Source organism: Neoarius graeffei, chromosome 24, assembly GCF_027579695.1.
Source record: "Neoarius graeffei isolate fNeoGra1 chromosome 24, fNeoGra1.pri, whole genome shotgun sequence".
In the NCBI taxonomy this organism is placed as follows: Eukaryota; Metazoa; Chordata; class Actinopteri; order Siluriformes; family Ariidae; genus Neoarius; species Neoarius graeffei.
The window spans coordinates 39,883,974-39,905,727 of NC_083592.1; the positions used below are offsets into that span (position 1 = coordinate 39,883,974).

Here is a 21,754-nt window from a genome sequence, read left to right on the forward strand (position 1 = left end):
AACACATTTAAAGGAGTAATTTATATATATAGAATTTATTTTATGTTTAAATACTGCAAGTTAGTAAGCGTGGTTAGCGTGTCTGCTTCTTGATCATGAGTTCCATTCACGGTCGGGTCATACCAAAGACCATCATAAAAATGGTACCTACTGCCATCTGGCAAGGCATGCTGCAATACAGATGCAAGTGGGGAGTCAAACTCTTGCGGTTACCAGAGGACTAGCCCCCCACTGTAAACCTAGCTATGTGAGAGGCCGACGGCTACGGAGATCGGCGCCACGTGGCATGGGAAGGACTTTGATTTTTTTATTTAATTTTTTTAAATAAAATCATTTATTTAGTGCTGGCCCTGTCTTTGATTTTTGTACTGTTTAAATGCTTTTGGCACATTTTTTTAACCTTTTTCCATCATCTTATTTCTGAGCAATAAATGAAAGTTTTATAAGAACAATTTTCAACCCTGCAGTATGAAACCAAACAAACAAAACAGCAAACAAACCAAAAGTTTAAATTTCTCTCTGATTGAACTTGGCAAATAAGTGCCTTAAGACAAGGCCAATACTAAAGAAAAAATTAATTTTCTACAAATCCTGCAGGTCATATTAGCTTCCAAGGTATGAATGTGTTGAGTCAAGGTGATCTATTTGATTAGTAACTGTGTACGTGTCATATTTTTGCCAATCAGCCCATTTCCATACATAAATAGTCAACGTAGCTACAACGAATATCTGTGTTTATAATGTCTTATATTAATAAGCTCTAAACTACTCAAAACTCTTTAAAATAAATTACTAGCAGGTCACAAGGCAATAGCATGCAGTCACCTGTCCTGCACATATGTGACATTTAGTTAACTGCTGTCCTGCTCCTGTTCCTCTTTGAACATGTTCCGAATGCTACTGGCTATATGACGGTAAACAAGGATCAAGTGGACTTCAGTGGCGACTATGATATTGAATTAATTCAACAAAGTGTAAATTCAATATCATAGTCGCCACTGAAGTCCACTCGATCCTTGTTTACCAGAGGTGGAAAAACTGGATTGACAAAGTAAAAGTCCTGCTTAGGTTTTCCTTCTGCCTGTGCTCTCAACACAGGTGATTTCACCAATTAGCTCATCAACCTGGCTTAGGGGATGTGGTAATTAGGATCAGCTGGTTCATTGAATTGGCTGGAGCAAAAACGTGGCAGGGTTTTTACTTTCTGCACCCGGGTTTTTCCACCTCTGTTGTTTACCGTCAATGGATCGGTCACTCGTCAAACAGTCCGCCAGAATCCGAGTAGGGAATGGCTGAGCATAGCCGTCAGTCAAACACAAGTTAGCCAATGGGAATGCATTCCTGGACAGCCCACCCACACGTGAAGTTTGTGCCAAAACTGCAAGCAAAAAGTCAGGGAGCGCAAACGAGAAAGCTGGAATCGCAACCAAAATAAATGACGTCAAACAAAACTGAGAAAGACGCGGAACAAAAATAAAAGGTTTCTGAAGAGTAATAGACTGATATTTTGCACGATTACACGAATAATTTGTTTGCCAGTCTAAAAAATTTGACTTTTTTTTCTTTTTTTGTATTTTGATTTGTCGTTTTTGTTTGATATTTCAAAAGTATTGTATGAACATTTTGGCACAAAATTAATTCCATAGACACTGTAGTCAGCTCTGTGCAGTTCAATATTTTTGTCAACCAAAACCTGTATTTTCTACTTCGCCTCCACCTCCATTCTATGGTGTAATGTACGCTGGTGAATTCGGGATTTGTTACGAATTAAAGTACGTAGTCTAGACTTACCAGATATAGTATTATTTACTAAACTTAAATTCTAGGGGGGCGGCACGGTGGTGTAGTGGTTAGCGCTGTCGCCTCACAGCAAGAAGGTCCTGGGTTTGAGCCCCGGGGCCGGCGAGGGCCTTTCTGTGTGGAGTTTGCATGTTCTCCCCGTGTCCGCGTGGGTTTCCTCCGGGTGCTCCGGTTTCCCCCACAGTCCAAAGACATGCAGGTTAGGTTAACTGGTGACTCTAAATTGACCGTAGGTGTGAATGCGAGTGTGAATGGTTGTCTGTGTCTATGTGTCAGCCCTGTGATGACCTGGCGACTTGTCCAGGGTGTACCCCGCCTTTCGCCCGTAGTCAGCTGGGATAGGCTCCAGCTTGCCTGCGACCCTGTAGAAGGATAAAGCGGCTAGAGATAATGAGATGAGATGAGAAATTCTAGGGGGGGAAAGGATTTTTTTTTTCATAATGGCCAGATAGGGAGAGTTGGGAGAGTTCATCATGTTACAGTTTTTTTCTTGTGGTTTACAAATATAAAATTGTTTTAAAAAATTTGTTAAAAATGTGGGCGTGTACCTGCATGAGGATTACACTTCTTTCAGTCCTTCCTGAGAATGGAACTGTTTTTGTCGAGTCAGGTTTTGGGTAAACTGAAATTTTTCTCTCGCTGTACCAGTATTGTGTGTTCATACAGCTCATATGTTACAAGTTTCGATAATAAATAAAAATTAAACATGTAGGCCTGGGCATTTTATTTTTGTTCCATGTCTCTCATCAATGTCTCATGTCTGCGCAAAAAAAAATAATGACAGAAAAAGTGAAGTCTGGAGGCCAGTGTATGTGACAAGCTGGGAAACTAATGTTGTGATAAGAGGGTACAGTAAATCCTCTCTAATGCAATATGAATGTGATGCTACCTGCAAAGAATTTCACACAATCTATAAAAGCTGAAAACTTGTCCCAAGTCTCCCTGCTCTCCCCATTCTATAAAAAATAAGCTTCTTGTTCAACTCAGTTTTCTGGTGATTAAGAAAAAGTAGCAGGAAATCTAATGAACTTATAATAGCCTGTAAAACAATATGCAGATGATATGCAAATCTTAAACGAATCTGGACCTTTTGTCTGAAGATGGGAGGGACTTTGGAGGTTCTATCCTGATGGCAGGGTCCCATTCACCAGGAGGGAGGACGATGACCTCATCCAAGAACTCGTCGATGCCAGCAAGCAGATCCTGTCTGTCCCTGGCTTTGTACGCAATATCATGGAAAACCTTCATAGTGAAGATATTGGTTAGTATCTAAAGGCTTCATATCAAAATAAAGCAAAAGACTTATTAGAGCATAAGCCGAAAATGGTTTTTTTTCTCATACCTCATCAGACATAAGGGTGGCAATGGCTCTACCAATTTCATGGTATGACTTGGCTTTGCCTTTGGGGCCAAGAAGAATAAAAAGGAACCTGTATGGAAAAATTCACCTTATTGTAATACGGTATACTGTGCATCTCATATACTGTGAAAACTATCTGACACTTTCCGAGAGAAATAGATAAGTATTTACTTAGAACATGGAGGCCCAAACCTGCTCATGGTGACCTGCAAAGTTTTGCTAACTCTAATCATTATGAAGCCAATCAAATTCTTCATGACCTGACACTTGGGCTTAATCAGGGTCTGTTTCCATGAACAGCCAAAGGTTTTAGATTACAAAATATCTGGTTATCTCAGATTTGTGAAGTGTGGTTTAGGTCATACCTGGTTGGAACTGGCACTTCTGTTAGTGCTCCAAGCATGACAGCTTGCTGCAGCCTCACGAAGGCCACAAAGGGTGCATCCAGGAAGTCCACTTCCCCGACTAGCACGTTGGAGGCTTCGGCATCCCTGGGCAACTTCTTCATAAACTTGTTCTTCAGCTGTACAGACAGACATGGTGGAAATTTAACAAACCCAGCAAATGCAGAAAAAAAAGATTACCCAAAGTCTTGGACAAAGAGTGTGCTCTGTTGTTCTACATGCCAAAGCAAGACATTAATGGTGGTAGATGTATTCCAGGGAATGGCAACAAGTGCTCATTTGTCCAAATGAGGCTGCTGTTCAGCAAGTGCCTTCTCTTAGTCCTGCATACCATTTCTTTCTTCCTATAAAAACCATTGGTAACGTCGACAATGAAGCAAAAATGATGCCGTTTTTACAATGTAATTGCTTCCACTACTGCTGATATACTGAAGTACCATACAACTTCAAAGCTCACTTCAGTTGCTGACACACAGCCTTTGAACTGGGGCCAAACCTGAAGATTTACAAGCTGAAGATAATTCAGCCTATATAAACGCACCCCACAACTCCAACCCTGTCCACCCCGTAACACAAAGTTCTGTTAGACAACTTATCTTTAATTATTGGCTCCAAGGTCATCACTGTTCTTAACATTTTTGTGAGCTGTTATTTTAGTGTTGCAATGGCATAATCTTTTAAACCTTTCTTTACTACTTTCTCTATGTTTACATCGAACTTCAAAAGCTGATATGAATGTAACCCTACAGTTGATTACTGTCTAACAATAAAAATCTATTAACACAATTGTAATAAAACTCCTATCTGTCTTTCGTTCAACATCAAGACACACATAAATCTAGAAAACGACTACATTAATACTCTACCAGAAATGTCAGATTTAGCTAGCTATGTCTACTGTTGTGTTACTCAATGACAGGAGAACACTAGAGCAGAAAAACTTCACCCTAAAGCATAGAACAACTTTCTGTCTACGTAAAAAAGTTACTAACTACTACTGTACCAAGGGGCAGAAATGTGGCAACAGTAGAATAACACACTATACACCACAGTCAGATTTACTGTTCACTTTATTTCCCAAAGCCAAAGTACATACTGGATTATAGAGTGCATTCAACATTTAACAGGTTGTAACCCATGATATGTAACCAAAGGGCATTAAATTACAGATACCGTTTCAAGATAACAGACTTACGGTATAAAACTCTGGAACTGTTCACAGTATGTGTATTTATTTAGAAATAGCACTAATCAGGCTGACAATAAGATGAAATTCATGACTTAAAGTATGTATGCAGCTAAGAAAAAAAAAATCCATGCAGATCTCACACACACAGGCCACAGCCACATCTGCAGGAAATACTTTTCTGACACAATCATGGTGACATCAGGGTGCTTTCGAAATCTTCCACATTTTAATGGAGTTTTTAGGGAGCAAGCACCATATCACCATCACTCTAACAAAGCAATGAAACACCAGAAGGCTGAATATATGATTTTTGACTCACCAAATCCTAGACATAATAGGATTTGTAAAGATATGAAACATTTTCTTTGGTGTTAAGACACAAATCTTATTAAAAGAGCAAGTTTGACTTGTTTCTCAATGCAAATGGATCAAGAAAAATGTTGATTCTACAACATTTGCACTTAGATAACTATTGCATAAAACAGATAGACACTATTTCTCCTTATTCAATGAACAACGATCATAGAAACAATGTTGGAAAGCTAAGCCATGAGGGAATTTTTCCACTGCTTGTCTGTCATGAAAATGAACATATGTGTGAAGTCTGGCTAAACAAGCATGTGTTGTTATTATTATGCGCTGTATAATAAACAGTGATGGGAATAACGGCGTTAGAATAAACGGCGTTACTAACGGCGTTACTTTTTTTAGTAACGAGTAATCTAACTAATTACTTTTTACATCGTTATAACGCCGTTCCCGTTACTTACAATAAAATACTATGCGTTACTTTATTAAAGCTGTTCTCATCTGGCACGCTGCTCGTTCAGCCTTTCTTTACTCTGCTTTAGTGTGGGGCGGGGAGACACGAGACAGCGGCACAGTAAGCCAATCAGAGTAGATTTGGACAACATATGTAGGTAGGCCACGCCTACTGCACTACTGCGCACGCTTTCAATCGGAAGACCCAGCGATGGCGAGCGGTCAGCCCAGCACTGCGCTTTCACACTGGAAATACAGCCATTACTTGAAATAAAAGGCAAGCGTGTTTACGTGCAATGCACATTATGTCGAGGAACAAAGCGTTTGTCCTCGTCAGTGGCCAGTAATTAGTAACATAATTTTAATAACTGCAAAAATATATTACATTTGATAGATGTCTTATCTCACATTGTCCCACAAAAATATTAATATAGTGTAGATAATGTTACTAACTGGTTCTGTTAAGTGTCCATTTCAGTCATTAAACACATTTAACATTCACTTTTATTATGATTACACTAATTGAATTTGATTTTTTTTTGGGGGGGGGGAACAAAATGTAACGGAATAATTACTTTCTCTGGTAATTAGTTACTTTTATGACAAAGTAACTCCGTTACTAACTCAGTTACTTTTTGGGAAAAGTAACTAGTAACTATAACTAATTACTTTTTGAAAGTAACGTGCCCAACACTGATAATAAATGATCAGTTACTAATAAACTGAGTGACAAAATGAATAAAATGATTATGGGTGAGCAAGCACGACTTGCACTTACTGTCTCACTCGTTAGTGCCAATGGTGCACTGCATATATATCATGCTTATCAAGATAGATTCGCACCAACAAATGGCTTATGACTCACTATGAGCAGAACAACAAAAACATTGCCCAGACTAATTATTTAACCAGATGTTTATATTATTCGTGCATAGTCCCGAGGGTTACCGTACCTTTAAATATTCACAAGCCATATTACACTCACATCATCTTTATATGATTAAAGTTTTATACTAAACAGCAGGACCACTACTGTAACGTTCCCTAGAAACTTTGATGGCTGAAGCCGTCAGAGCGGTCACGTCACTGTAGTGATATGCCAAATGGATGGATGGACTAAACAGCAGTTGTTGTTGTTTTACAAGTACGTACAGATGTGCCAGTGATTTGGTAATTCAGTAACTCAAAATGCAGACTAGATATCTAAAGTCCTTCTCGCACCATGCGATTAGGCGGCGCTGATCTCCATAGCCCTCAGCCTCGTACCTATACAGCTAAGGTTACAGTGGGGGGGTTAGTCCTCTGGTAACCATGAGAGTTTGACTCCAACACTCGCATCTGTATTGCAGCATGCCTTGCCAGACGGCAGTAGGTACCATTTTTACGATGGTCTTGGGTATGATCCAACCACGAGTAGAACTTCCAATCTCCTGATCAGGAGGCGGGCACACTAAGCACTAGGCCAACTTACTGTCACAGTCTCCAACCCCAATTCCAAAAAAGTTGGGACAAAGTACAAATTGTAAATAAAAACGGAATGCAATAATTTACAAATCTCAAAAACTGATATTGTATTCACAATAGAACATAGACAACATATCAAATGTCGAAAGTGAGACATTTTGAAATTTCACGCCAAATATTGGCTCATTTGAAATTTCATGACAGCAACACATCTCAAAAAAGTTGGGACAGGGCAATAAGAGGCTGGAAAAGTTAAAGGTACAAAAAAGGAACAGCTGGAGGACCAAATTGCAACTCATTAGGTCAATTGGCAATAGGTCATTAACATGACTGGGTATAAAAAGAGCATCTTGGAGTGGCAGCGGCTCTCAGAAGTAAAGATGGGAAGAGGATCACCGATCCCCCTAATTCTGTGCCAACAAATAGTGGAGCAATATCAGAAAGGAGTTCGACAGTGTAAAATTGCAAAGAGTTTGAACATATCATCATCTACAGTGCATAATATCATCAAAAGATTCAGAGAATCTGGAAGAATCTCTGTGTGTAAGGGTCAAGGCTGGAAAACCATACTGGGTGCCCATGATCTTCGGGCCCTTAGACGGCACTGCATCACATACAGGCATGCTTCTGTATTGGAAATCACAAAATGGGCTCAGGAATATTTCCAGAGAACATTATCTGCGAACACAATTCACCGTGCCATCCGCCGTTGCCAGCTAAAACTCTATAGTTCAAAGAAGAAGCCGTATCTAAACATGATCCAGAAGCGCAGATGTCTTCTCTGGGCCAAGGCTCATTTAAAATGGACTGTGGCAAAGTGGAAAACTGTTCTGTGGTCAGACGAATCAAAATTTGAAGTTCTTTATGGAAATCAGGGACGCCGTGTCATTGGGACTAAAGAGGAGAAAGACGACCCAAGTTGTTATCAGCGCTCAGTTCAGAAGCCTGCATCTCTGATGGTATGGGGTTGCATTAGTGCGTGTGGCATGGGCAGCTTACACATCTGGAAAGACACCATCAATGCTGAAAGGTATATCCAGGTTCTAGAGCAACATATGCTCCCATCCAGACGACGTCTCTTTCAGGGAAGACCTTGCATTTTCCAACATGACAATGCCAAACCACATACTGCATCAATTACAGCATCATGGCTGTGTAGAAGAAGGGTCCGGGTACTGAACTGGCCAGCCTGCAGTCCAGATCTTTCACCCATAGAAAACATTTGGCGCATCATAAAACGGAAGATACGACAAAAAAGACCTAAGACAGTTGAGCAACTAGAATCCTACATTAGACAAGAATGGGTTAACATTCCTATCCCTAAACTTGAGCAACTTGTCTCCTCAGTCCCCAGACGTTTACAGACTGTTGTAAAGAGAAAAGGGGATGTCTCACAGTGATAAACATGGCCTTGTCCCAACTTTTTTGAGATGTGTTGTTGTCATGAAATTTAAAATCACCTAATTTTTCTCTTTAAATGATACATTTTCTCAGTTTAAACATTTGATATGTCATCTATGTTCTATTCTGAATAAAATATGGAATTTTGAAACTTCCACATCATTGCATTCCGTTTTTATTTACAATTTGTACTTTGTCCCAACTTTTTTGGAATCGGGGTTGTAGATATAATTCACAAATGTCCACTAGGAAAATGTGGTTATCCTTTTCTGCTACAGTAAATAGCATGGTAATGAAAATGTAACGATTTTCATAAATCTACTATACATACTGTTCCTTACAAAATGTCTCAAAGAACTGTGACTGAAAATTATAATCTCAATTCTAATCTCAAAATTGAGATTTTTTTTTTTAATCAAGGATTTTGCAGCCTTACATGATATGAGGCATCACCACAAAATGGGTCCAGTGTTGCAAAGGTTCATTCTCAGATACAGTGATTTGAAATGAGAGTATATGAAAAAATGACCCAGTATCATTTTTCTAATTTTGCCATAAGACTAGATTTGGCTGGACACCGCCTGAACTGATAATCACATCATCAGTTTTTCTTTGGCTAATCAGACATAAGGTATACCACCACTCTTGCTGGAGCAGTTGGGGGTTAGGTGGCTTGCTCAAGGGCACTTCAACCAGTCCTGCTGGTCCAGGGAATCAAACTAGCAACCTTTTGGGCCCAAAGCTGCTTCTCTAACCATTAGGCCATGACTTCCCTTCATTTTGCCATAAACACATTCCTTACTCTATAATGTATCCATCACCAAAATATTATACTGTAAAACAACCTACGAATATGACTTTGTAGACCAAATAAATGTGTGCTATGTATTAATTTCAGTCTACACATCAAACAATTGATTTTCTCCAAACTTGATTTTCTGTTAAGACAATAATGCCTTAAACATTTTCTCCGGATTGGCTGCACCAAATTTAACAAATGACCCCTTGTTTTAAATGTAATTAACTGTCAATATATAATAACCAATAAAACATCTTTTCATTTTTTGACCAATGGGACTCATTTTGTGGTGACCCACCCCATATATGGTATTTTCCCACATTTACACTTGCATTTACACCTGTACACCATGTTCTCCGAAATACTGCTAATAAGTGAGATGAAGATATATTGCCAAACAGAAGGCCAGGTTATACATGTTAAAAATGAGTTATGCAAATGTTTGACTGATAGGTTACATTAAACTGGAATTAGACAGCCAATGAAAAATGCGTCGTTACAAGTAAGTGACATTATTCTGTCAGTATAAAGTTTTTAAACACCTGAAGTTTCTTAAATTCCAGAGTGATGTTGAATGATTGATTCTGAGCTCAGTTAGTCATTCCAACTTTATATTAACTCGCATGTTCTAATACATTATTTTTTTCTAAAGGGACAACGTATACACATATCCTTCACATAGACAGATTTAAAAACGTGTAATTGTTGATGTGCGGTTTTCAGTAAGGTTTATTTAGCAGTTATGGAAGGAGTCTCCAGGATCAATGTTTTGTAACAGTCAGAGGTAAAGGAGTATCTGAACGGAGGACGGCTTTACAGTTTCTAGTCAACATGAGAGAAAACGTCAGTTTGGTTAGGTGTTCAAAAACCTTTCGTTGACAGTTTATGTTGGAATCACATTATGTGAAGAAAGATGGACAAATGGGACAACTCAAGTCTGGACTGCAATGTGAAAGATTTACTTTGGATTTGCTAATTACCAACAAGTTGACTTAAAGTGTTCCATAAAGCTGTTACACTGTCTAAAATAAACATCATTCATCATAACTCTGCTAATCTGTAAGCTCGCTGTAAATATTAATTTGAACATGAAAACATGTGGGAAAGAGAATATTTGGAAATGAACATACCTGATCCTTTTCTGGTTTATCAGATATATCATTCATGCTGCTTGACTTCAGGTTTCGATGTGCAGTGGCAGGACTACCTGAGAAAAATGATCAGCCCTGATATGGTTAGCTCAGTGATCTCAACTCGCAAATCAGTGACAATTGGTGGCAAATCAATGAGAAAGAAAGTTCAGCACAGAGACAGTGACCCATTCCACTCTGCATGCATAGCTGAAGAGAAGACCAGAAAGCAAATCCCAAGCTGGAGAGTGAAGGCATGCCATGTCTGTTATGGACATCCACATGAAATCAACTAGGGAACACCTCATAAACTGGACCATGCAACTCCAAAGGGCCAAACAGCCTCTTTTAAAGATAAAGATTTTACTTAGTAAGAAAGGACACACTATTTCCTCAAAACATGAGGCTTCTCACCATACACTGGACTTCAGGTTATTCCATCCATCCATCCATTATCTGTAGCTGCTTATCCTGTCCTGCAGGGTCACAGGCAAGCTGGAGCCTATCCCAGCTGACTATGGGTGAGAGGCGGGGTACACCCTGGACAAGTCACCAAATCATCGCAGGGCTGACACATAGAGGCAAACAACCATTCACAGCTCCAGTCAATTTAGAGCCTCCAGTTAGCCTAACCTGCATGTCTTTAGACTGTGGGGGAAACCGGAGCACCCCCACGCAGACATAGGGAGAACATACAAACTCTACACAGAAAGGCTCCCATCGGCCACTGGGCTCGAACCCAGAACCTTCTTGCTGTGAGGCGACAGTGCTAACTACTCCACCACCATGCCACCCCATTTCAAGTTATTGTAAAATTTAATTCAATGGAAATACTTCTGGGGCGGCACAGTGGTGTAGTGGTTAGCACTGTCGCCTCACAGCAAGAAGGTCCTGGGTTCGCGGCCGGCGAGGGCCTTTCTGTGTGGAGTTTGCATGTTCTCCCCGTGTCCGCGTGGGTTTCCTCCGGGTGCTCCAGTTTCCCCCACAGTCCAAAGACATGCAGGTTAGGTTAACTGGTGACTCTAAATTGACCGTAGGTGTGAATGTGAGTGTGAATGGTTGTCTGTGTCTATGTGTCAGCCCTGTGATGATCTGGCGACTTGTCCAGGGTGTACCCCGCCTTTCACCCGTAGTCAGCTTGGATAGGCTCCAGCTTGCCTGCAACCCTGTAGAACAGGATAAGCGGCTACAGATAATGGATGGATGGATGGAAATACTTCTGGTGAGGTGGACTTTACTGTAGTTTAACCATTAAGCTATATGAACCCGAGACTAGTCTGCTATGCTGAGGAAACAAAAGAATCAGGGGGAAAAAAAAAACAGTAGTCCTGACACCACTGTGGGAATATCTACACAGTTAACAGCGACAAATAATAAATAAATAAATAGATAAATAAATAACACAACAATGGTATGGGTGTCAGTTTGATGCAGGCAAAACAAATCCTGTCCTCACAGATATATTTTTTTTTTAAATAGCGAGAAAAAAATGGATTTATTTCAAACAAGGGCAGATCTTTGTACTTTAATTTCTTAATCCAGTATTACTGATAAACACTGATAGAAATCTATGTTCCTTATAACACGAGGCAGTGGAAAATTCTGTTACTGAATGACTGGGCTGAAGATCAAAGACCAAACTGCAATATGACCTCCTGTTATACAACAGATTATTGAAGGAGATAATTATGATATCAACAGACAACAAAGCTGGATTTTATGACAACTTGGCAAGGTACTTTAACACCACAAGAACAACTGGGTTGGTTGGCTGGATGCAAATGGCACAAAGACAAATCAGGATGGCCAACTTTAGGAGACAAACAGATGAGTTATTAAACACTCGTATCACTCCACAATACAATAAACCAAGCATGCAAATGTAAGGACTCTACTTGACATGTAGCGTGGTCTAATGGGGGGATCCGAGATTAGTCACTAGACTTACTAAGCCATCCTGTGTTCAGATTTCCCAAGGTTCTCAGATCTTCCTCAGACTTGTGAGCTGTTAGACAAGGCACTGAGCTCTCAAATGAACTATGAGCTTACAGTATAGCAGCAGGGAACGGGGAGAAAGAATTGAAGCAAAGTGAAGAAAGGCATTGCGAAAAGCCAATGCAGTGGTTTAAGAGTAAGTTGAAAGAACGTGAGAAAGTAGAGATACAGTTTGTGAGATGCCTGAGTAACTTGTTTACTGGGTTAATCATCATTTGAGCTTTCAATATTTACACATGAAAGTTGAAGAGTGTTTGGATCAAAATGTTTTTAGTCTATAATATACACGCGAGTAAAAAATTAAAGGAAAACAAAACAACATTAACTGTCTGTGGATGGTGCTGAGCCACCACAAGCCAACAGAACAGCTTCATTTTTTCCTTGGTATAGATTCTACAAGTCTCTGCATCTCTACTAGAGCAATGAACGCAATTCTTCCTAAAGCTATATCTATTCCCTCAGTAGGTGTTTTGATGATGTTGGTAGACACGGTTAACATGTCACTCCAAAATCACCCAATTGGGTTGAGATCTGGTTGAAGGCCATAGGATATGATTTACATCATTTCCATATTGACCAAACCATTCAGTGCCCTGTGAATGGAGTCAAGGTCATCCTGGAAGAGATCCCTCACATTATTATTGGCTAAACATGATCAGTCAGAAGAACTTTGTAAGGATTTGCACTTGCACTTCCATTTAAAGGGAAAAGTTGACCCAAATCATGCCAGCAAAATGCCCCTACAGCATACCAAAGCCACTGTAAGTTTTTTTCCCTTTAATTTTTCACCCAACTGCATACGCAATATCGCAGGTCAAGCTTTATTATGAGAGAGAGACCTTCTGAAATAGGAATTATCAATGGAAAGCAATATATAGGTGCGTCATAATTTAACTGATATATTAGATCATAAAGTTTTGTTTTACGCAGCATGAAAGGAAATGTTTCACAGGAACGAGTACTTTTCCCAGGTCATTGCTTTAATGACAATGATAATTGTGACTAACCTAAAGCTAATAACTGACTGAGATTAACCCATCTATAACAAGTTGCACTGACAACAACATGATAAAACTTCTTATTGACTGCAGCATATAAAACATTTATACACATGGAGAGAAAAAATCATTAAAGGAATACTCCAGATTTATTTAATCTTATACCCATCAGCCACATGTGTAGTGTGTAGTATGCAGTGTATAAAACATTTCCCTGAACAATAATTTCAGCATGGATTTCTTTTGTTAATTTAAAAAAAAAAGTGTTTACTCACCTATAATGGATAACTAGGGGCAGTTCAATTCCATCAATAAACATTGAAAATATGCAACAATATAACACAAATTCAAAAATACAGTTGTCAAACTCTAACAGTGAAGGTCTTAGGATGAAAATATGATAAAAAATATATATACAAATGAGAATGATGGGCGGCACGGTGGTGTAGTGGTTAGCGCTGTCGCCTCACAGCGAGAAGGTCCGGGTTCGAGCCCCGTGGCCGGCGAGGGCCTTTCTGTGTGGAGTTTGCATGTTCTCCCCGTGTCCGCGTGGGTTTTCTCCGGGTGCTCCGGTTTCCCCCACAGTCCAAAGACATGCAGGTTAGGTTAACTGGTGACTCTAAATTGACCGTAGGTGTGAATGTGAGTGTGAATGGTTGTCTGTGTCTATGTGTCAGCCCTGTGATGACCTGGCGACTTGTCCAGGGTGTACCCCGCCTTTCGCCAGTAGTCAGCTGGGATAGGCTCCAGCTTGCCTGTGACCCTGTAGAACAGGATAAAGCGGCTAGAGATAATGAGATGAGAAATGAGAATGCCTTCTTGAAGTTCTTCTTGTGTAGGTTTATCCAATCTTCCAATACTGGAGCAACATCTGGTTCATAAAATATAACCATAGCTTCTTCTCTTGGGCGGCACGGTGGTGTAGTGGTTAGCGCTGTCGCCTCATAGCAAGAAGGTCCGGGTTCGAGCCCCGTGGCCGGCGAGGGCCTTTCTGTGTGGAGTTTGCATGTTCTCCCTGTGTCCGCGTGGGTTTCCTCCGGGTGCTCCGGTTTCCCCCACAGTCCAAAGACATGCAGGTTAGGTTAACTGGTGACTCTAAATTGACCGTAGGTGTGAATGTGAGTGTGAATGGTTGTCTGTGTCTATGTGTCAGCCCTGTGATGACCTGGCGACTTGTCCAGGGTGTACCCCGCCTTTCGCCCGTAGTCAGCTGGGATAGGCTCCAGCTTGCCTGCGACCCTGTAGAGCAGGATAAAGCGGCTAGAGATAATGAGATGAGATGAGCTTCTTCTCTTTGAAAAAGTAGTCAAATCTCTGGGGGGGGGGGTCATGGCCTGATGGTTAGAGAAGCAGATTTGGGACCAAAAGGTTGCTGAGTCGATTCCCTAAACCAGCAAAAATGGCTTAAGTGCCCTTGAGCAAGGCACCTAACCCCCAACTGCTCCCCAGGCTGCTCTGGATATGTCGTCCATCGCTCTGGATAAGAGCATCTACTAAATGCCAGTAATGTAATGTAACGTATGTGTTAAAAATGAATTATACAGATATAGAAATATTTGAATGAAGTCTAAACATGTTTCATGTAAACCTTTACTGAAATTGCAACAACTGCCCTTAGATTTCCATCATATGTGAATTTCAAGTACACAGGTTTCACTGTTTCTTTCCTCATTATAGTGAAACACATTGAAATTATTGCCTGCGGCAATCATCCATACAGTAGTACAGAGGCAGTGGGTTGAAATTAGGTTGAAAACACTAGAGTATCCCTTTAAACACTATTAAAAAAAGGACAGAGTGAGTTGTTCCTATAATGTACGAAGGACATTATTCAACTCAGCAAAAATATAAATGTAAGGATGAGCAATTTACAAAGTTTGGTGAGCAGGTTTCAGATTAGCTCATTAGAAATACTAAGCCTCCTTCACGCACACAGTGTTTAAATAAGCCTTAAATTATTTTTAAATAATATACACTGGTATTAAAATGACATTAGCATGATTAATTAAATGAAGGCATAGCTGATTGTTTCATGTGTGGTGATTAATGAATTAATCAACACTGCACACTGGGATAATAAGGCTATCTAAAGGATTTAATAATTACAGTGTTTTTTATTAAATACACTGAATGTGGCCTGCAGTTCACACAGCAGCTCTGTGTATTAGCCATCATATAATGTCTGCCTGCTTACTGTGTGGTTTTAAACAGGTAACATTTGTCCATTCAAGTCTACTAATTAAATCCGGTCTAATGAGTCATAATTATGTTTTATAGTAATTTATGAGGAAAAATAATTTTATGAATGTAAGAAAGGAAAAGAAAAATTGTATAAATATCGAGGAAAGGTTGAATTAAGTTTTTTTCTTTAAAAAAAAAAAGAAAAAGAACTGCACCAAACTGGCACTTGTATTACCATTGTCCGTGTTGGAAAACATCCTACTTGCACTGGAGACCGTCTTGCCGATGTCAGCCAGGGAGCGCAGGTTGGATTTCTTGGTTTGGTGACGATGCTTCCTCAGCAAGGTGTAAGTGACTTTATCCCTCAAGTCTTCCTTCAAAAGACCGGTATCAATCTGATTGTCTGTAATCATCTCTAAGAAAAGAAACAGAGAAAGAGAATATCGATTGCCTCGTTTATTTGAATTTATATTGAGATGTTATGGAGAGATAATCTGAGTAGTGTTTCACAACTTCGGTATGGTGCCTTATACACCTGAAATCAACTGCAGGCAAGCTTTAGGCCCTGTCCACACGGCAATGGATTCAGGTGACTCCGATACAATTGCTTATCGTTTAGGCCTGGCGTCCACACGGCACCGGCGTTTTGGGTGCCCAAAACGCAATCTTTTTGAGAACGGGTTCCAGAGTGGAAAGATCTAGCAACGTTGCCGTTGTGAAGTCGTCTGGATGAGTAGAACGGATTTGTTTACGATGACGTCACAACCACATGACTGTGAGTGCTTCACGCCGGGTAGAAGTGTAACGAATTCGATGCGAGTTGTCAACAAATCCTATAACTTGGTTCATGAAACGCGCTTACAAAATATTTTCACTGTGAATATTTATTGTGTAATGGTGCAAAGTGAGAGAGAGAGAGACTCCCGCCAGCAAAAATAGGGGAAAAAAAAGGAGCGATCTCACCTCTTCAGATGTGGGTTTAAGTCCTACAATACATTCCTCAAAAAGGGCGCAGAAGAAATTAATCCATCAACGTGTAGCATTCAATTTATTCCGGACCATTAAAGACGCCGCCTTCCGCGTAGAATCATACGTCATCCTCGTCGCCATATTGGATAGGTCAAAGCGGAGAATAAAGATTCATGTGCTGCGTTTAACTGTACCAACAGGTTTACCGTCCAAACGAGATCATATGGGATTACCTTTCACAGGTGAGAAACAACAAATTAATCCATCAACGTGTAGCATTCAATTTATTCCGGACCATTAAAGACGCCGCCTTCCGCGTAGAATCATGTGTCATCCTCGCCGCCATTTTGGAGAGGTCAAAGCGGAGAATAAAGATTAGCTGCGTTTAACTGTACCAACAGGTTTGCCGTCCAAACGAGATCACATGGGATTACCTTTCACAGGTGAGACTGGAAAAATACTTTTCATTGTATTTGGTCATTATAATGTAATTTTACAAACAGATTTTCCTGACTTTGTGGCTAATATGAAGTCTCACGCATAATAGTTTATGCGCATGCGTCCTTACTTCTTCTATTGTTCTGGTGTCTCCGAAGGGACCGTCTTACAGCGCCCCTAGAGGTGTGGCATGTGTATTGCATCGTTTTCAGCAAGCGTTGCGTTGCCATATGGACCTGATATTTTACTGATTGTTGCCCATTTGGACGCGATATATTTTTAAATAACATCTCGTTGCCGTTGTCGTGTGGATGTAGCCTTAGACTGGAATCACCTTTATTATATTAGGCAGTATTTATAAGATTTACAAGTAAGTATGATGCTAGCATTGTGAGATTGTGAATGCTTACATATATTGTCCTTTACTTTTTTCATATAATACAATATAACATAACATTTTTCCTAAGGATAAAATTAAATTAGAATTAAACATACTAAAGAAATAATAATAAGAAGCAGCCTGTTAGAAATAGGGGTACAGTAGGAGTCCATTTCTGTACCCCAAGGTATGATCTACACTATTGTACTCCTTAGAGCTCATTACTGGACCTCGAGGTAACTATGTGTACCTTTTTAGGGCCAAAAAGGTACATGTTCCTAAGCAGTATATAAAGGGTACAAATAAGTACCTTAGAGGGTCCTGTCCCAGTGACAAGCCATTGTACCCCTAAAGGTACAATAAGGTACTTTATTTTCTGAGAGTGAATAATAATAATAATAATAATAATAATAATAATAATAATAATAATAATAATAATACAATTAACCACGTTCTACTTTAAACCAAGAAAGACAATCATGATGAATTTTTTGCTTGGGCATTAGATTATCTGGTGGTTCTATTTTTATAAATTGGGTCGGAGGCCTGGGCACAAGGCTACAGCCCTCAGGGCTTTTTTCTGAATTGTGCATAGCTTAATGGATAAACTACAATTCAGCTCTACTCCAAAAGAAGGTCTATAAAGTCAACTGAGCTCAGCTTATCTGTATTCAAAGGCTCGACTGCTAAATTAATTAAAGGACTCAGACTGTTATCTCCATTGAGCCGTGACTGATATTAACCATTTTAATTAAAAGATCCCTCTCACTAATCAAGTAACTGATAATCGAATAACAGCATAGTGTTACAAGTTTCTTATTATTTACCATCACTTAATTTTTCAGGAAATAACTATTTGAAGAATGGACATAAATATACCACAGCACATTTCTTTTGACATGGTAACAATTATGCATCTCACTCAAAACAAAAGACAAAAAAACTGCCAACAAATGGATGTTGGACATCTCATCTCATCTCATTATCTCTAGCTGATTTATCCTGTTCTACAGGGTCGCAGGCAAGCTGGAGCCTATCCCAGTTGACTACGGGCGAAAGGCAGGGTACACCCTGGACAAGTCGCCAGGTCATCACAGGGCGATGTTGGACATATGAGAGAAATTGTATAAATTTGATTTATGAAGACTTTGCCCAGGCAGGGGATTCTGAGCAAAACTGGACTTCTGCTTAAATAAGGGTTTCTGCCCTACATAGAGCTTTGCACAATCAGAGGCTCTGCCCAACCTGGGGCTTTGTTCAAATGGGAGCTTTTTTCCAACATGGGGCTTTATCCAACTGGGGGATTCTGCCCAACATAGCGGGAGGAGGGGCCTTTCCACTCAGGGGTTTCAGCCCAACATAGGACTTCTGCTCAACATTGGGTTACTAATGTTGTGTTGGTAGTTGTCATGTGATTGGGGAGACCTAACTGGATAGTGGGAACTGGCCAAGAATAGATTAGGGAGAAAAAAAGAAAGGGGTTTCAAGAACCAGGATGCTGTCATATACAGTTTTAGTTCTCCAGTGGCTCTGTACAGAACCACTAGATGTGTCCTATAGATGTTCAGATTTTTGCGAAAAGCATTCACTAAAAAGGCTTTACTCACCCACAACTTGAGGCAGAGTGGAAGCTTCCAGATCCAGCATGATGGTGCCCTTCTCTATACAAGTTCTGAGCTCAAACAGACTGTGCAAGGAAAGTGTCGCCACATGAGGTTTGCTCCAGCGCTCTCCACCCTTTTCCACCTTTTCTTCAAACTTGATCCATCTGAAAAAAATGCAGGAACATGAAAGTCAAGCACTGAACTGTGCCTCCCAACTTTCCCATTTAAACCCCTCGACCGCCAACCTCCTCAATAAAACTACATCTTACATGATCTGACATCTGACAGTTGATGCTGCGTTGAAACAGAATTGCTTACAACAGTAATGTCAAAGCACTGAAGATGACTGACTTCAAGCTACAGTTGTGGAATTGGTAACAAATTCAAGGCTACTATCCTCAGCTAATTTGTAATTTACATTTTCACTCTTAATATTCTACATTGATTTTGCGTACAGTTGTTGAAGTTTAACTGTTAAACTAGCCATCTGCTAGTTTATAATTACACAGGTATTTTAAAAAATATACCAACAAGTTCTAGAGCACATCAGGTGACTCTTGCCATGGAAACCATTTTTATACCTTTCGAAACTTGAAATGAAAGATCTAAGTAACACTTTACATGTTTTGTGGCTCTACACAGGTCTTTGTGGATATCCTAAATTACAGACGCTATGTGCAAGCTAAATACCTGTTACATATAAACCTGGTAACCTAGTATACAAAACAAAATTAGAATGTCTTGAATCTTACATCATAAACAATATTTTGCTTAAATGTAACTGCAAGCACTGCCTACAAAAGCAAACAGAAAGCACTCAGATAGTGTCCGACATAATACCATACAGTCCTAAAGACTGTAAGAATTTACAATGTGCAAAAGCCTAAGGTACTGTACATTTTTTATTCTACAAATTGTATCCTCGGTGTTTATTTTATGTCTTCTGCATATGCGTGGCAGTAAAAGGCGCATTTCAAAATGTGTTTTATATTGTATATACAGACTCACTGAAACTGGACAACTGAAGAGTAGAAAAAGACCTGGCGGCACTTTTAGGACCTGTTCAGTTTCTGTGACTTTGTATTACATTACAGGCATTTAGCAGACGCTTTTATCCAGTGTGACGTACAACATACCCAGAGTAGCCTGGGGAGCAGGTGGGGGTTAGGTTCCTTGCTCAAGGGCACTTCAGCCATTCCTGCTGGTCCAAGGACTCAAACCAGCGACCTTTTGGTCCCACAGCAGCTTCTCGAACCTTTTGGCCATGGCTTCACCTTTGTGCCAACTATAGTCTCATATTCCTGTTTTTTGGCTGACAGGAGCGTAAACAGGTGTGATCTTCTGCCATTGTAACCCATCCAGCACTAGGTTCAACATGCTGTGTGCTTTGAGATGCTTTTCTGCTCACCACAATTGTAAAGAGTGGTTATTTAAGTTACTGAAGCTTTCCTAGCAGCTCAAACCAACCTGACTATTCTCCTCTGATCTGTTTCTGCCTGCAGTAATGTTGATCAATGGGTGTTCTTTTGTGTGTTTTCACACCCGATGTGTAAACTTTATAGACTGTTGCATGTGAAAATCCCAGGAGTTTTCTGAAAACTCAAACCAGCCCTTCCAGCACCAACAACCACACTACAGACAAAGTCACTCAGATCACATTTCTCCGATTCTGATGTTTGATGTGAATGTTAACTAATGCTCTTGTTATGTATCCGCATGATATTATGCATTGTGCTGCTGCCACATGATTCGCCCTATTATATCCTCGTTAATTACACACTCCCCATGCATTCATCCATCCATCAGGGTTGCAGGGGAAAGCTGAAGCCAATCCCAGCTGACTTTAGGCCAGAGGTGAGGTACACCCTGGGCAGGTTTATCTCAGAGCTAAAACAAGCCTTTTTCACACAGATACCGTACCTCACAATATGTAAAGAATGTGTAAAGAAGATCCCTCAGTATTCCAGCTTTCATTGCTTACACTGAACCAAATAAAACCGGCATAAACCCACACCAGTGTTTGTTTATATACAGTGTTCCACAACCAGAGGCGTGATGTGTGACACAACAGAGCATCAGTGTTTTATAGTGACGTCTAACACACTATGCATCGGAAATATGTATATTTCCTCGAGCATACCGATGTTGTTTTCAAAACAATAACGGCGGGCAACCTGTATATGGAACTTTCTGTTATGTCAAGAAGAAATAATGTGGGAACTGCTGTTCCTGTTGTCTAAGTGTAATGATTAATGAGTTTAAGATGGAGTCGACCACCATTAAATAAATAAATAACCCTGTCTTCTTTATTAAACAAAAAAGCAATAATGTGTTGGTCAGCCTGCCTGAGTGGTACAACTTAGCATCTATCCATCTGTAGCCGCTTATCCTGTAAAAGTTCGCAGGCAAGCTGGAGCCTATCCCAACTGACTATGGGCGAGAGGCGGGGTACACCCTGGACAAGTCGCCATGTCATCGAAGGGCTGACACATAGAGACAAACAACCATTCACACTCACATTCACACCTACGGTCAATTTAGAGCCACCAAGTAGCCTAACCTGCATGTCTTTGGACTGTGGGGGAAACCGGAGCACCCGGAGGAAACCCACGCGGACACGGGGAGAACATGCAAACTCCACACAGAAAGACCCTCGCCGGCCACTGGGCTCGAACCCAGGACATTCTTGCTGTGAGGCGACAGTGCTAACCATTACACCACCGTGCCACGACAACTTAGCATATTGGCACCAAACTGTCGCTGGCGATGTGCCACAGACTCAAGATGTTTAATTCATGAGCTTATCAGAGCTTTAAATGTGCTGCTGTACACAGTCCATTCATAAAATTGTGATTTTTAATGAGTAATTAATCTTCTGTCT

General features: G+C 40.2%; 1 protein-coding gene across 5 annotated transcripts in view; it reads right to left on the minus strand.

Moving 5' to 3' along the window:
- The window catches only part of slc4a4a (solute carrier family 4 member 4a), a 132,277-nt gene that overhangs the window by 46,102 nt on the left and 64,421 nt on the right, over positions 1-21,754 (minus strand). For 4 of the 5 annotated variants that reach the window (XM_060907222.1, XM_060907223.1, XM_060907221.1 and 1 more), the window contains 6 exons: positions 18,877-19,037; positions 15,719-15,898; positions 10,310-10,386; positions 3,526-3,683; positions 3,143-3,230; positions 2,888-3,042 (listed from right to left, as the gene is read on the minus strand). In XM_060907222.1, the coding sequence (XP_060763205.1) occupies positions 2,888-3,042; positions 3,143-3,230; positions 3,526-3,683; positions 10,310-10,386; positions 15,719-15,898; positions 18,877-19,037 (819 nt within the window). The remainder of the gene's footprint in view (positions 1-2,887; positions 3,043-3,142; positions 3,231-3,525; positions 3,684-10,309; positions 10,387-15,718; positions 15,899-18,876; positions 19,038-21,754) is intronic. The other variant, XM_060907225.1, reaches the window with a different exon arrangement.